The sequence below is a fragment of the Coregonus lavaretus genome (genome assembly GCF_964263955.1).
Source record: "Coregonus lavaretus genome assembly, contig: HAP1_SCAFFOLD_161, whole genome shotgun sequence".
NCBI lineage: Eukaryota > Metazoa > Chordata > Actinopteri > Salmoniformes > Salmonidae > Coregonus > Coregonus lavaretus.
In genome coordinates this window covers 468,240-482,069 of record NW_028161655.1, presented here as the reverse complement: position 1 = coordinate 482,069, position 13,830 = coordinate 468,240, and the positions used below count along the sequence as shown (strand labels likewise).

The 13,830-nt window shown below is 43.4% G+C and overlaps 2 protein-coding genes across 2 annotated transcripts in view; one reads left to right on the top strand and one right to left on the bottom strand.

The window, feature by feature from the left end:
* The window catches only part of LOC311120265 (atos homolog protein A-like), a 26,166-nt gene extending 22,778 nt beyond the window's left edge, over positions 1-3,388 (bottom strand). Inside the window, exon 1 of the mRNA XM_084194894.1 lies at positions 2,634-3,388. Coding sequence (XP_084051020.1) covers positions 2,634-2,664 — 31 coding nt within the window. The 5' untranslated portion in view covers positions 2,665-3,388. The remainder of the gene's footprint in view (positions 1-2,633) is intronic.
* On the top strand, positions 3,384-13,830 carry LOC311120268 (uncharacterized protein). Its single transcript, XM_084194897.1, has 3 exons — positions 3,384-3,423; positions 10,627-10,888; positions 13,433-13,830. The coding sequence occupies exons 2-3, from the start codon at positions 10,645-10,647 to the stop codon at positions 13,642-13,644; spliced, it is 456 nt and encodes a 151-aa protein (XP_084051023.1). The 5' UTR covers positions 3,384-3,423; positions 10,627-10,644; the 3' UTR covers positions 13,645-13,830.

Sequence of the window (13,830 nt, the reverse complement as noted above, 5' to 3'; positions counted from 1 at the left end):
TTTAAGCTTAGGGGTTAGGTTTAGTGTTACAATTAGAGTTAGGGCAGGGTTTCCCAAACTCGGTCGTCGGGACCCCAAGGGGTTTTGGCGCTAGCACTACACAGCTGATTCAAATAATCCTCTGGTTGTGTTAGTTTCTCTCAGCCAGCACAGGGGCCACAGCACTAGCCTACATGTTGAACAACAAGTCAGTCAGATGACTTCACTTAGCACTGAGCTAAACCCTGCACTGTGATGGCTCCCTTTCTCACACACACGGTTGCAATCTAAAGTTGAAGAAAAAGCGCTTGTGAATCAGAATTTGTATAACAAGTAAAGCATTTTTTTTTTAAACAAGAAAAGGTTCTCTAAACATTCTCTCCGTTACATTGTGGGTGTGTGAATCAAGACAGGGTAAGCCTACTGGGCTAAAGCCTAGAGAAACTAACTCCTCTCACTAGTTCAGTGTAGAGGCTAGAATGCTCAGTAAACACCTTCCTCGCCAGGGAGATGACAGAGGAGAGAGGGGGTCTGGGAGGAGCAGGAGAGGATAAGACAGGAAAGGAGAGGAGAACGGGATCAGGACAAATGGAGGAGAGAGATAGTGTCAGAGGAGTACAGGGACGGCAGTCTGTCTGCTTTTTCCACCAGAGGAACAGTATGTCCCATAATAACAATAGAACAGAGGGAGCATCGGCTGGCCTGTCATATGTGAACTGCTCCAGAGCAGCTTCTATTGCAATTAGACATTATTAATAGAACCACTGTGACAGACCGACAGGGAGCAAACAGCACACATAATCTATATGAGGGGTAAGGGAAAGAACGGGTGGAGTCCCGTGTGGCTCAGCTGGTAGAGCATGGCACTTGCAACGCCAGGGTTGTGGGTTTGATTCCCACGGGGGACCAGTACAAACAAATTTGAAAATGTATGCACTCACTACTGTAAGTCGCTCTGGATAAGAGCGTCTGCTAGATTACTAAAATGTAAATGTAGTCCAACTACAGTAACTTGTGATCCAGCAGGAAAGGCCAGATCTGTCTCTCTAGCTCAGTAAAAGTGTGTGTGTGTAGTTGTTTACAATTGGCCATGCAACAACAACAAAACATCTGCAGTGTGTAGTACAGTAAGTGTGTGTGATTTAATTACTATATGTACAGTGTGTGTTTACCACATCCATGGCCCATATGTCAGAGCCATGAACCCTGGGTTATTATTAAAGGTAAAGCCAGTCAGTGTGTTCAGGACAGGGGTTAAATCTCAGCCTTGTGGTGTTGGAGGACATGTTTACACCCTGACATTGGGTAGGGAGTCATGTTACAGTGTCAGTAGGCTGTAGGATGGGGTGTAGGACACTGATGGTGTGGGCTTTGTTGTGTGGTAGGAAAAACTATCTCTGATTGTGCTTCCTTTGTCTGACAGTGGTTGCTGTGTGACCACATCAAACCTCTGAAGTAGTTACAGGCCCTGCCTATTGTCTGACTAGTGACAACAGGTCCCAGTAGATAGAGACAGAGCTAGTACAGAAGAGACAGGCCTATTGTCTTACTACAGATCTCAGAACAGAAGATATAGATAGGAATATTGCCTTACTACAGGCCTCAGAACAGTAGATAGAGACAGGCCTATTGTTTGACTCCATGTTTGGTGGTAACCAAAACAAACAGAGGCTGAATGTCTTCTGATTGACTGTAATGTGATAAGGCCAAAGAGTATCAGCTAGCTGCTCTGAACTCCAATGAGCTGCTGCTGTTGTTGTCCCTACAAGAATCATAACCAACCTTGGATTAATGACAAGCATGTTGAAGCAATCACTACATTAGTAGACTATGTCCAAGCAGGCAGGCAGGGTGCATAAAATACAGTCCATGTATTCCTAATAGAGCTGGCATTACAGACCACTGCTGCTGTGGTTGCATAACCCTGACATGAAAACAAACAAAGCTGGCTGCCCAGCAGGCTTCATGTAAATCATACATCATGTTAACACACAGACAGTACAGCAGGCAGAGAGCAGATCGAAGTCTCTGATCATGGTGATGATTCCGGGTCACAGTGAAGATGTTCAGTTCGAACAAAGGCCTTTGAGCATTGCAGCATACCCATACCAGAGACTGACAGAATAACGCAGAGCTCTCAGGCACACAAAGGAAGCTTGAGCGGCTTTATCATGCAGTCAGCTGTTCCACCATGTCAGTGTGACCTGGTGCGTTTTGTTCCCCAAAAACAGCTTTTTTACAGAAATGACAAGATGACATTATGTTGTTATAATTGAACCACTGCTCAGATATCTGTAGCCATGTTGTTAACCTATCCATTGTGTAATTTGGCAGTCAGAACGTCCTAATTTCCGTGGCCTCACTGGGTCAGGTTGACTTTGTTATCAACACAGGCAGGCAGCAAGCAAGTTAACCAGCTGTTACATCACTCTCTGCCCCCGATTCCTCTCCCTCTTCCGGGGGACTGCCTGGCTGGCTACATTCTGCTGGTCCAACAACACACACTGCCAACGATGGATAATTTCAATATGATCATCATGACCCTATTAGTACTGCAATGATTGGCACTGTAGTGTAGGCTCACACAGACGCATACCATTAACAGTATAGCTACTGCTAGTTGGCATGGAATAAATCCTTGTAGATCAGCTTACCTCGCTCTGGTTTCATGTTAGCCAGTGTCATCTGGATCCCTCTGGGAATCTGGCAGCCTCTTATGTCTGTCTGTCTTCGGTCTGAAGACTCCCGTCCACACAGCCCTGACAGCAATATAATGATGTGTGTCTGAATGTGTGGATCCAAATCTTCCAAAGGATTGCTGACTTACTGCATTAAGCAACAATACCAGCTGGGTAGCCTGTATGCTGCCAATCGCCCCCTACCTGACAAAGCAACGCTTTGTTAGCAAACTGCTACTGTACAGGTCCATCGAGTCGCACTGTTAACTGGCCAACGTACAGTTGAGCTAGCTAGCTAAATCTGACCGTCAAACGATAGATTAGCTCCGAGCTATTGGTTTGTCAACCACCTAGTTAGCCAACAAGGCATTGAGCTGACAACCTGACTGTCTACCCCCCAAAAATAAACGTCTCAAATTCCACCACCAAAACCACAGCAGTAGTCCCGTCACGAAGCATCTCTCTCTCTTTCAGCTTGTTGTGCTACTGTAACCTCACCTACTTGGCTTAGCTAACGTGGCTTTAGCTAGCTGACCAAGCAAACAACACACAGGCATCTGATCTGATGACAACCTTCTCAAACAAACACCCCAACCCCCACGCGCAGGTAGCTAGAGTGATCCACCTCAGCTAACAGTGGGCTCGAGTCTAGAGGACAGACCTCGTTCAACGGATCATTCTGAAAAACAGCCAACGTTAGCTAGATAGCTAAACGTTGTGTTGTCCAGAAGCATCGGCTACACTTGTCGTCTTGAAACATAGTGAGGTAAAGTAGCCACATCCCTTGTCAGTTACCTAGTTATTGTTGGTTAGCTTTCTCTCATATCAAAAGTTTGTCAGAAAACAAAGCTGACCATCTATTTCCCAACTCGTTGCAGCGGTTAGCGAGATTTTTTCTTCCTCCAAAACAACGGTTCGCTGGCTAGCTAACTTCGTCCAACTCGATAACACAGTACAGGCGCATACCGTTCGCAACAAAATTATATTTTGTGCTCTTTCTTATCCATAAACTATTTTGTGTGCTCTCTCCCCCTTCCCCTCTCTCTACCAATGTCCCCTTGTCAAAACAGATCAGCGCAGTCTTTTCTGAGTCACGTGTCCCAACAACAGCTAGACCACTTTCCTGTATCTGCCCTCGAGTGAACCTGCTGCGATAGCAACCGTGATCTCTAAACTTTTTGGTTACAGTTTGACAATGTGTCAAGATGACAACAAATACCATACACTAAAACACGGTTCAAAGTAACAATATAACTCTGTGTAAGGGTACCGCAGGCCAGGATTGATACATTGTAGCGGGACGGCCACTGCTCAGCTTTGATTGGATGGTGGATTGAATGCGCGTTCACGTCTGCACGTGTATTATTTTTTATGTGAACATTTTGTTCAGATACAGATTAGTGATGCGTTCACGTGTTGCTCCTCTGAGTTTTATATTTCGTAGTTGTGATGTCGGAAATATGAGTTCATTTTATTAATGTGCTTTTTGGTCTGAATAATTCTTCAACCAATATGATTAGCAGATTTTAGCTAGCTTTATAAATCAAATCAAATGTTATTTGTCACATACAGGTGTTTAGCAGATGTTATTGCGGGTGTAGCGAAATGCTTGTGTTCTAGCTCCAATGGTGCAGTAATATCTAACAAGTAATATCTAACAATTTCACAACATATACCCAATACACACAAATCTAGTAAGGAATGGAATTTAAGAATATATACATATATGGACAAGCAATGACAGAGCAGCATGGACTAAGATACAGTAGAAAATTATAGAATATAATATGAGATATATGAGTGCCAGATATGTAAACATTATTAAAGTGATGAGTGTTCCATTTCTTAAAGTGGCCAGTGATTTCAATAGGCAGCAGAGGCCTCTAATGTGCTAGTGGTGGCTATTTAACAGTCTGATGGCCTTGAGATAGAAGCTGTTTTTAATTCTCTCAGTCCCAGCTTTGATGCACCTGTACTGACCTCGCCTTCTGGATGATAGCCTGGGTGAACAGGCAGTGGCTCGGGTGGTTGATCTCCTTGATTATCTTTTTGGCCTTCCTGTGACATCGGGTGCTGTAGGTGTCTTGGAGGGTGGGTAGATTGCCCCCGGAAATGGGTTCGGCAGACCGCACCACCCTCTGAGAGCCCTGCGGTTGCGGGTGGTGCAGTTGCCGTACCAGGCACTGATACAGCCCGACAGGATGCTCTCAATTGTGCATCTGTAAAAGTTTGTGAGTGTTTTAGGTGCCAAGCCAAATTTCTTCTGCCTCCTGAGGTTGAAGAGGCTCTGTAGCACCTTCTTCACCACACTGTCTGCATGGGTGGACCATTTCAGTTTGTCAGTGATGGGTACGCCAAGGAACTTGAAGCTTTCCACCTTCTCCACTGCGGTCCCGTCGATGTGAATAGGGGGGTGCACCCTCTGCTGTTTCCAGCGAGCTAACGTTGTTTATAATAAAGTTAGCTGGCTTGTTTAAATTGTTGAACATTGACAATATGGTCAAAGTAGCTACATTTTACCCATATTGTAGTTGTCCTTTTTTGGTTGACAAGATAAAAGGTCATTGGTGAAACGTCACAACGTCGCTAACTCAGGAGGCAATTTTCTCAGAGTTTCCCACTTGTAATGCTCATTTGGAGGATCGACTGCGAAGTGACTAGGAACTTCTGATAACTCTAACAGCACGTGAACGCAGCATAGGCCAGATGAAAAGTGTGATAATATTGGAGCACTTTGACAATTCAAATTTGAGATGTTCTTTGTTTGAACTGTGAATAGTAATCAGTGCTTTGATTGTCTTTGAAAGTGAATACATTGAATCGGTCAATAATGACAACAGGAATCCAGGCCACCAGCTCTCAGTAGGCATATAATAAGATTAGGGATGTTTTATTTATTACTCAGTGCTCACTATTGATCATTTTGAGTAATATTGTTAACCATGTATTGCTCACAGAGGAAAAATGGTCATAGATCCACTCAGAGCAACAATAAATTCAGAGCAACAATAAATCCTACCACTGCAGTGCTGTCATAACGTAACACAATGACTAGGTGGAGTCCTTGACCCAGCCTGAGAAATAGAGGTCGCTGTCAGTTCAAAATGACAAAGGGTGGCTTCCTTGCTACACTTTATATACAAAAGTATGTGGACACCCCTTCAAATTAGTGGATTTGGCTATTTCAGCCACATCTGTTGTTGACAGGTGTATTAAATTGAGCACACAGCCATGCAATCTCCATAGACAAACATTGTCAGTAGAATGGCCTTACTGGAGAGCTCAGTGACTTTCAACGTGGTAACGTCATAGGATGCCACCTTTCCAACACGTCACTTCGTCAAATGTATGCCCTGCTAGAGCTGCCCCGCTCAACTGTAAGTGCTGTTATTGTGAAGTGGAAACGTCTAGGAGCAACAACTTCTCAGCCTTGAAGTGGTAGGCCACACAAGCTCACAGAACAGGACCGCCAAGTGCTGAAGCAACATTCACTACCGATTTCCAAACTGCCTCTGGAAGCAACGTCAGCACAAGAACTGTTTGTCGGGAGTTTGATGATTCTGTGCTTCCAAATTCGTGGCAAAAGTTTGGGGATGGCCCTTTCCTGTTTCAGCATGACAATACCCCCGTGCGCAAAGCGAGGTCCATACAGAAATGGTTTGTCGAGATCGGTGTGAAAGAACTTGACTGACCTGCACAGAGCCCTGACCTCAACCCTATCGAGCACCTTTGGGATGAATTGGAACGCCAACTGCGAGCCAGGCCTAATTGCCCAACATCAGTGCCCGACCTCACTAATGCTCTTGAGGCTGAATGGAAGCAAGTCCCCGCAGCAATGTTCCAACATCTAGTGGAAAGCCTTCCCAGAAGAGTGGAGGTTGTTATAGCAGCAAAGGGGGGACCAACTCCATATTAATGCTCATGATTTTGGAAGGAGATGTTCGACGAGCAGGTGTCCACATACTTTTGGTCATGTAGTGTATTTCATTATTGCACTCAAACTTGTTGACCTATAAGCTGCTTGCTCTTGAAGGTCATCATTGAAACTATCTTGATGGTTGTGCGTGTGTGTTCGCACGCATGTGTGATTCCAAAACAAATGCTACTGACAGATAACCTGTTATGCAACTATGGCATGTCTGTCTCCACTCCCTGATCCATTCTCTATACAACCTGTCCTACAGTCTGGATGGGTGGGACATTCAATTAAATAAACAGAAAACACATTTTAAAGGGTCAGTTTTGCCTCATTTGACATGCTTGGAACAAAGGAAACCCTGTATGATCTGTGATGATGACAACACAAAGAGACCTCAGTAGAACAACATACTGTATCAGCTGGAGGAATCCCTCTGCAGGTGACTGAGTTATACTGTGTTATGTTGAGATCTAGTGGTGGAAGAGTAGAAGTGCAGTGTATCAGTGGGCATTTAAAAGAACATGTGGGGGGTAGGTGCCAGTTGCAGTTCAAAACAAATTGTATCTACTACATACATATGAAATACACTTTTGAGTCTAACATCAATAGTGAAGGAAATGACACGAGTCAGATGCTGCAATTCCAACTGTTTATTTTCTACTTTTTAGTGACTGCAGAAAAGGTTAAATTTGAACACTGAAAAACTAAAGCTGGATGACATCATTACTTGCTTCTCTTTATTATTTGTATTCCAATGTTTGTTTTGTTTAGCAAACACAGCAGATGTTGCACAGCACTGAGAGAGCAGCAGCAAAGCCAAGAGTATTAGAACCTATATGATAAAACCAATCAAGCTATGAGATACTGTGGCCCATGAGGACAAAGTGTCTTAGAGTAGGAGTACTGATCTAGGAGAAAGTCTCCCCACTGATTTATTAGGATTCAAAGGGAAAAAATGATCCTAGATCAGCACGCCTACTGTGAGACGCTTTGTGAATATGGGCCAAGAACTGTGCACCTCTATACGAGCCTGAGAGAGTGACACCTAGCCCAACATCCCTCTAGCCCATCACACACAGAAACACAACTAGAGACTATGATGATTGATATGAAGGACAGACGGCTTCAGAGGAAGGATAGATGGAAAAAAGAACAATGGACGCCTGTCACTGGCTGGTTTACACCAGAACAACTCAGTGTGAACTGGAAAATGCAGAAACAACTACTGGGTTCTCTTTGGAAATAAATGTCAGCGAGTTGGTTTAGGTATTTTTTTTGTTCAACAAAACCTTCCAGAACTCTTTATAATATATGAGTCATCTCTGGAAGAGGCCCCAAGAAAGGTTACAAAATTCCTGGAACTTTCAATAAATTCCCTGGTTTTCCAGAAGTCCTGGTTGGAGGATTCCGGATTTCCTGCTTTATTTCCTCCCGATTCCGGGTAACCTCCAACTGTGATTTCAGGTAAACCAGGGATTTTTTTGCAAACCTACCCCCCAGTGAGGGGCTCACCCCCCTTTATTGTATTAGTGTTTTCACATTTAAAATGACACCCTATTGCCTTTAGCACACTACTTTTGTAGGGAATAGGGTACCACCTCAGATTTGCCCAAACGTCTGATTGTCTCAGGCGCTGCAGTACTGTGATGAGACTCAGCATGATTTGGGACACACACAGTAACACACACATGTACAGAAGCACACAGAAACACACACACAGACAGACAGACAAATATATGCACGCAAGCATGGCGCATGCACATACACACCACACACACACACACACACAAACCACACACACACACACACACACACACCCACACATACTCACACACACATACTCACACACACAGCCTGTCTAGTTCTACAATGTAACTACTCTTGTCTGCAGGGCTATTCCCATTGAACTGTATGGCCTGTGGAGATTGAATGCAAGAGAAAGTAACAGAGGGCTGAAAGCTAAAACATCTGGACTCCACTTAACTGTGTCAGGATCCATTGTAACAGGGCCTGTTCTAAGAAGGAAGGCCACACTACTGAGAAATTAGATGAGCACTAAACAGCTTAAAGCTGCTAAACTGAGTTCACTGACCACACACACACACAGACCAGAGAAGTGCTGTCCCACCCATATACACACACAAGTTTCTTAGTAGGTTTATTAGACTTTGCTCATTGTCATTACACGAGTTTGCACCAAACAACAGACACGGGGTGGAGCTAGGCGGCAGAGACACAATATTATGAATAAGAGGCCTGTGTTTCAAATCACACCCTAATCCCTATATAGGGCACTTCATCACACCATATTCCCTACCTAATGCACTACATCACCTATATGGAATAGGATTTAATTTGAGATGCAGTTCAGAACAAGCTCTGTGACCCCACCCCTGGAAGGCCTGCTGCCCCGCCCAGACCCCACCCATCCCACCACTAACTCCACCCACCCCCTAACTCCACCCACCTCACTCTGTGTATCAGACAGCAAAGTGACTCAGATCAGTCCTCAGGGACCAACTATTTCATATATCTGATGTATTCCAACACTAACACACCTGATTCAACTAGTCAAGGGCTTTATGATTAGTTGACTTAGTTGAAAGAGGAGTGCAAGTGTTGGAATAGACCTAATATGTGAAATGGTTGGTGGTCCAATACCTGATTCACACATTTGTAACCAGGCCACCACATTACAGCTCGGCTTGGCCCTATAGTATGAATGTCAGGCACCAGAGGACTGGGTTGAGCAACACTGAGAGGACTTGCAGCCCTGGTTTAGTTTAAAACAACACTTCAGATTGTACATTTAAACAGGACATTTCCTACACGGCTGAGTAACCTTGACTACAGAAGCCCCCGGCCTACAGCCTTCTACTAACATCTATACCCGTGCTGCGAATGGCAAATCAAAACTCAACATCTCCTAAACTCACAAATGCCAGTGCTTTTTCAAACATTTTACATCGTTTATTTTTCCTTTTTTTCTCCACTTTTTGGTTTGTTTTAGAAATCTTTGGATGTTCATTATTATTATTAATACTATTAAAATAAAAATGTAAAAGTCAAAAGAATAGAAAACACATTACACACTGCTGCTTGTTTGACAGCGGTTGAGCAAAGTACGTACCAACTGTAGAACTTTTGTCTGCATCTGAAATGACACCCTATACAGTGCACTACTTTTGAATAGAGCCATAGGGTTTGGGTTAGTAGAGATGTGATTTATCCTGAATAATCAGAAATTCTTGGTTTTCTGACATTATCTTCCATTCATATGAAACTAACATAGCCCCTAGTCCAAATCCTGATCCTGATTTTCAATGTTGTCCTGATCACAGGGATCCAGGGATTAGCCATAGGGTTCTGGGCAGAAGTAGTGCACTAAATAGGAAACAGGATGTAGTGTCAGATGTGTGTCAGCCCGTTGTCAGGGCAATGGTGTGGTCTCTGGCAGTGTTCAGAACACATGATGAAGCGACGGAGCTGAGATACAGGAGAAGAAGTATACAAACCCACTCCTTCATCTGATCTAAGCAGGAGACTGTTATAAGGCTGTAACACAAAACTGAATGTTCATTTGGTTGTTTTTTTGGTTGTTTTCGCTCAAAAAATCTACTATATACAAATCTAGATTTTCTACTAAGGCATAAATTAAAGCAATGGTTAAGCAATAATACAAAAACGCAATTAAATTAAAATGAAATCATCACAACACAGAAGAAGAGAAAATTAAAAAATATGAACACATTATCACAGCAGTTGTTGGTTTTACCCTGTAAAAAACAATAGTCTACCATCATTATAATATCGGAATAAGTACCCAATGTCTGATAACAAAATAGTACACTTCATCTCTCCATCCAGACAAGTTTCAAACCTCAAGACCCTGAAACTTGTCCTCTGCGACCTTAAACAGAACACTTCTGCCAAAACAAATGTCCAGAATAAATAAGAACCATAAAGCTTTTTGAAATAAGTAACAATAACAACATTAGTTACCAAACTAGTTGAGTTCTTCCTTGACCCACTTTGACTCTCTATCCACAGAACCACAGAGGTCTCACTATGAGGTATTCAGAGACAAACACGGCCAGAGTGCTGGGCCTTCCTTCAAAGGGGAGGAGAGAGGATGGGAGGAGAGGGGAGGGAGGGGGGCTGGGGAGACAGAAGAAGAAGAAGAAGAAGAAGAAGAAGAAGAAGAAGAAGAAGAAGAAGAAGAAGAAGAAGAAGAAGAAGAAGAAGAAGAAGAAGAAGAAGAAGAAGAAGAGCTTTGGTATATCAGCAGGAGTGGAGATCAGAAATTCCTTTGGTATGTTTCATTGCATGGTAGAGCTGGCGAAAGCACCACTTGTGAGAGAGCGAGCAAGAGAAAAAGGGAGAGAGAGAGAGAGAGAGAGAGAGAGAGAAGGAGAAGGAGGGAGAGAGTGAGAGATATTCCTTTAGTCTTCAGTAATGGCCCGTCTCTGCAGGCTGAGGTATTCAAAGAGTAAAAGGTCAAAGGTCAGAGAGGTCATAGAGAGGTCAACAGTGGTTTAACACTTTGGTTCAAGCAAGGCACTCGTCCTGGGAGTTTTAGAGAGGTTGTCAACATGTCTGTATAGAACGTTGTCAACATGTCATTTTAGAACGTTCAATGTTGTCAACATATCATTCTAGAACGTTTTCAACATGTCTGTCTAGAACGTTGTCAACATCATTCTAGAATGTTGTCAACATGTCTGTGTACAATGTTGTCAACATTCTAGAACGTTGTCAACATATCATTCCCGAACGTTGTCAACGTCTGTCTAAAAGGTTGTCAACATCATTCTAGAATGTTGTTAACATGTATGTCTAGAGTGTTGTCAACATCTTTGTTGTTTTGGTAACATAGTCTACAGCTTCAGTATCATGTCTACCTATAGCTTTATAATTAGAGAGCAGAGATGAAGAGAGACCAAGCAGAGCAGGGGGAGGAGAAGGGGGGGGGGGGGGTGTAAGGATAAGGACATACAGTAAACCTTCTATCCACATCACTCATGTCGGCCGTGCAATGACAAAATCTTTGGTTATCTTTGGTATCATCAAAGTGATAGAAATCACAAATGGAAATTGAGTGAGGTAGCATCTTTGGTTCACACTATAAAATATCAGTAGGTCTTAACACATTTAGAGTTTTCTTTATCCTCTTCTTTGTTGTTTTCTTTTCGACATGAGGAAGCAGCTCTCGCTTGGCTTTGCTTCATTTGATGTATTACTCATTAACATGGAGAGGAGCTACAGTAACCCACAGACAGAGGCAGAGATACCCCCACTCCCAGCCCAGAGACAGTACTGGTACCGCAGACATGGAGAGGAGCAAAGGAGCTAACCAAGCCCATAGACAGTAAACCCCACACAATTTGACCCATACTTTGGGAAAGAAGGCCACTGTAGTGCTTTCTTCCTGGTGCTGACATGCATAGCATCCATCCACACCCACTGAGGTGAGATGGAGAGATGGAGGGGAGAAATGGAGGGAGAGGAGAGATACTGGGTGAGGATGAGAGGAGGAGAAATGGCAGTGGTGTAAAGTATGAAAAATTTATGCACTCACTAACTGTAAGTCGCTCTGGATAAAAGCGTCTGCTAAATGACTAAAATGTAAATGTAAGTACTTAAGTAAAAATACTTTAAAGTACTACTTAAGTAGTTTTTTGGGGTATCTGTACGTTACCTTACTATTTATATTTTTGACAACTTTTACTTTTACTTCACTACATTCCTACAGAAAATATTCCTACAATTACATTTACTTTTGATACTTAAATATATTTCAAACCAAATACTTTTAGACTTTTACTCAAGTAGTATTTTACTGGGTGACTTTCATTTTTACTCGATTCCTTTTCCATTAAGGTATCTTTACTTTTTTAAAGTATGACAATTGGGTACTTTTTCCACCACTGAGAGATGGAGAGAGAGGAAGAGAGGAGAGATGGAGGGATAGGAGGAGAGGAGAGCTGGAGGGATAGGAGGAGAGAGATGGAGGGATAGGAGGAGAGGAGAGATGGAGGGATAGGAGGAGAGGAGAGATGGAGGGATAAAAGGAGAGAGATGGAGGGATAGGAGGAGAGGAGAGATGGAGGGATAGGAGGAGAGGAGAGATGGAGGGATAGGAGGAGAGGAGAGATGGAGGGATAGGAGGAGAGGAGAGATGGAGGGATAGGAGGAGAGAGATGGAGGGATAGGAGGAGAGGAGAGATGGAGGGATAGGAGGAGAGAGATGGAGGGATAGGAGGAGAGGAGAGATGGAGGGATAGGAGGAGAGGAGAGATGGAGGGATAGGAGGAGAGAGATGGAGGGATAGGAGGAGAGGAGAGATGGAGGGATAGGAGGAGATGAGAGTGTTAACAGTCACACTCAGGTCTTTAAAAATACTATTTACAACAGCTACAAAATATAATACATTATTCTTTGGTTGTACTTCTTGCTGTGATTTTGTCAAAGTGATTTGGTATTATAACTGCATACAGTCTACGCTACCTGCCCTGGAGTGGAGAAAGCTTTGGTTTTCATTTTTACTGTTTCAACACGTACAGGAAGAAAGCACTACGGAATGGGTCAGGGGTTATGGGTCATGGTTAGCAGCCTCTACTAGGGTGATTTCCCCCCTCCCCTGTCTGCTCTTCCAGTGAAGGAGGTAGAAGTAGCCCCTAATCACTGATCCTGGGTCAGAAACAGTATTTCTTTCATCCTTCTAATGGTTAGTGATAAGATTGGGGGCAAGGTAATATGAACCTAGATCAGTTTATGGCAGCTTCTACCTGGAGTGTCTGGGGTTTACTGACGGACAGAAAACTCTGACCAATCAAATGTCTGTTTGTCCTCACAGACAGAAACTCTGACCAATCCAAATGGCTGCTGAACATTCCAGTGGCTCCTGTAAGATTCCTCCTCAAAGCTGATTGGCCCGTCCCACAGGATCTCCATCCACTGGTCAGAACCCACACAGCTGATAGGCTGATTAAACGTCCATCCAGAGGCCCTCCCTCAAACCGACCAGTCAAAGATAAGGACAGTGGGCGGGAGGTATTAAAGCTGTGAGACCAGTGATTGGGTAGAATGCCAGAACAGAGTTTTTAAAGCAGGTCAAAACAAGTCTTTGGTTTGTTTTTTCTTTGGATACTATAAATAGCAGTGTTATAGTACAGGCTTTAAGGTCAAAACACTGTTTATAGGTCTTTTCCTTAGTTTCTCCTGGTTTCTACATTTTAAAGCTTTTCCACCGAG

Bases quoted from the DNA above. Each gene is read 5' to 3' on its own strand.
- LOC311120268 (XM_084194897.1), top strand. From the start codon at position 10,645: ATGAGGTATTCAGAGACAAACACGGCCAGAGTGCTGGGCCTTCCTTCA. The intron at 10,889-13,432 runs GTATGTTTCATT...TTGTCCTCACAG, and splicing joins GGAGATCAGAAATTCCTTTG to ACAGAAACTCTGACCAATCC.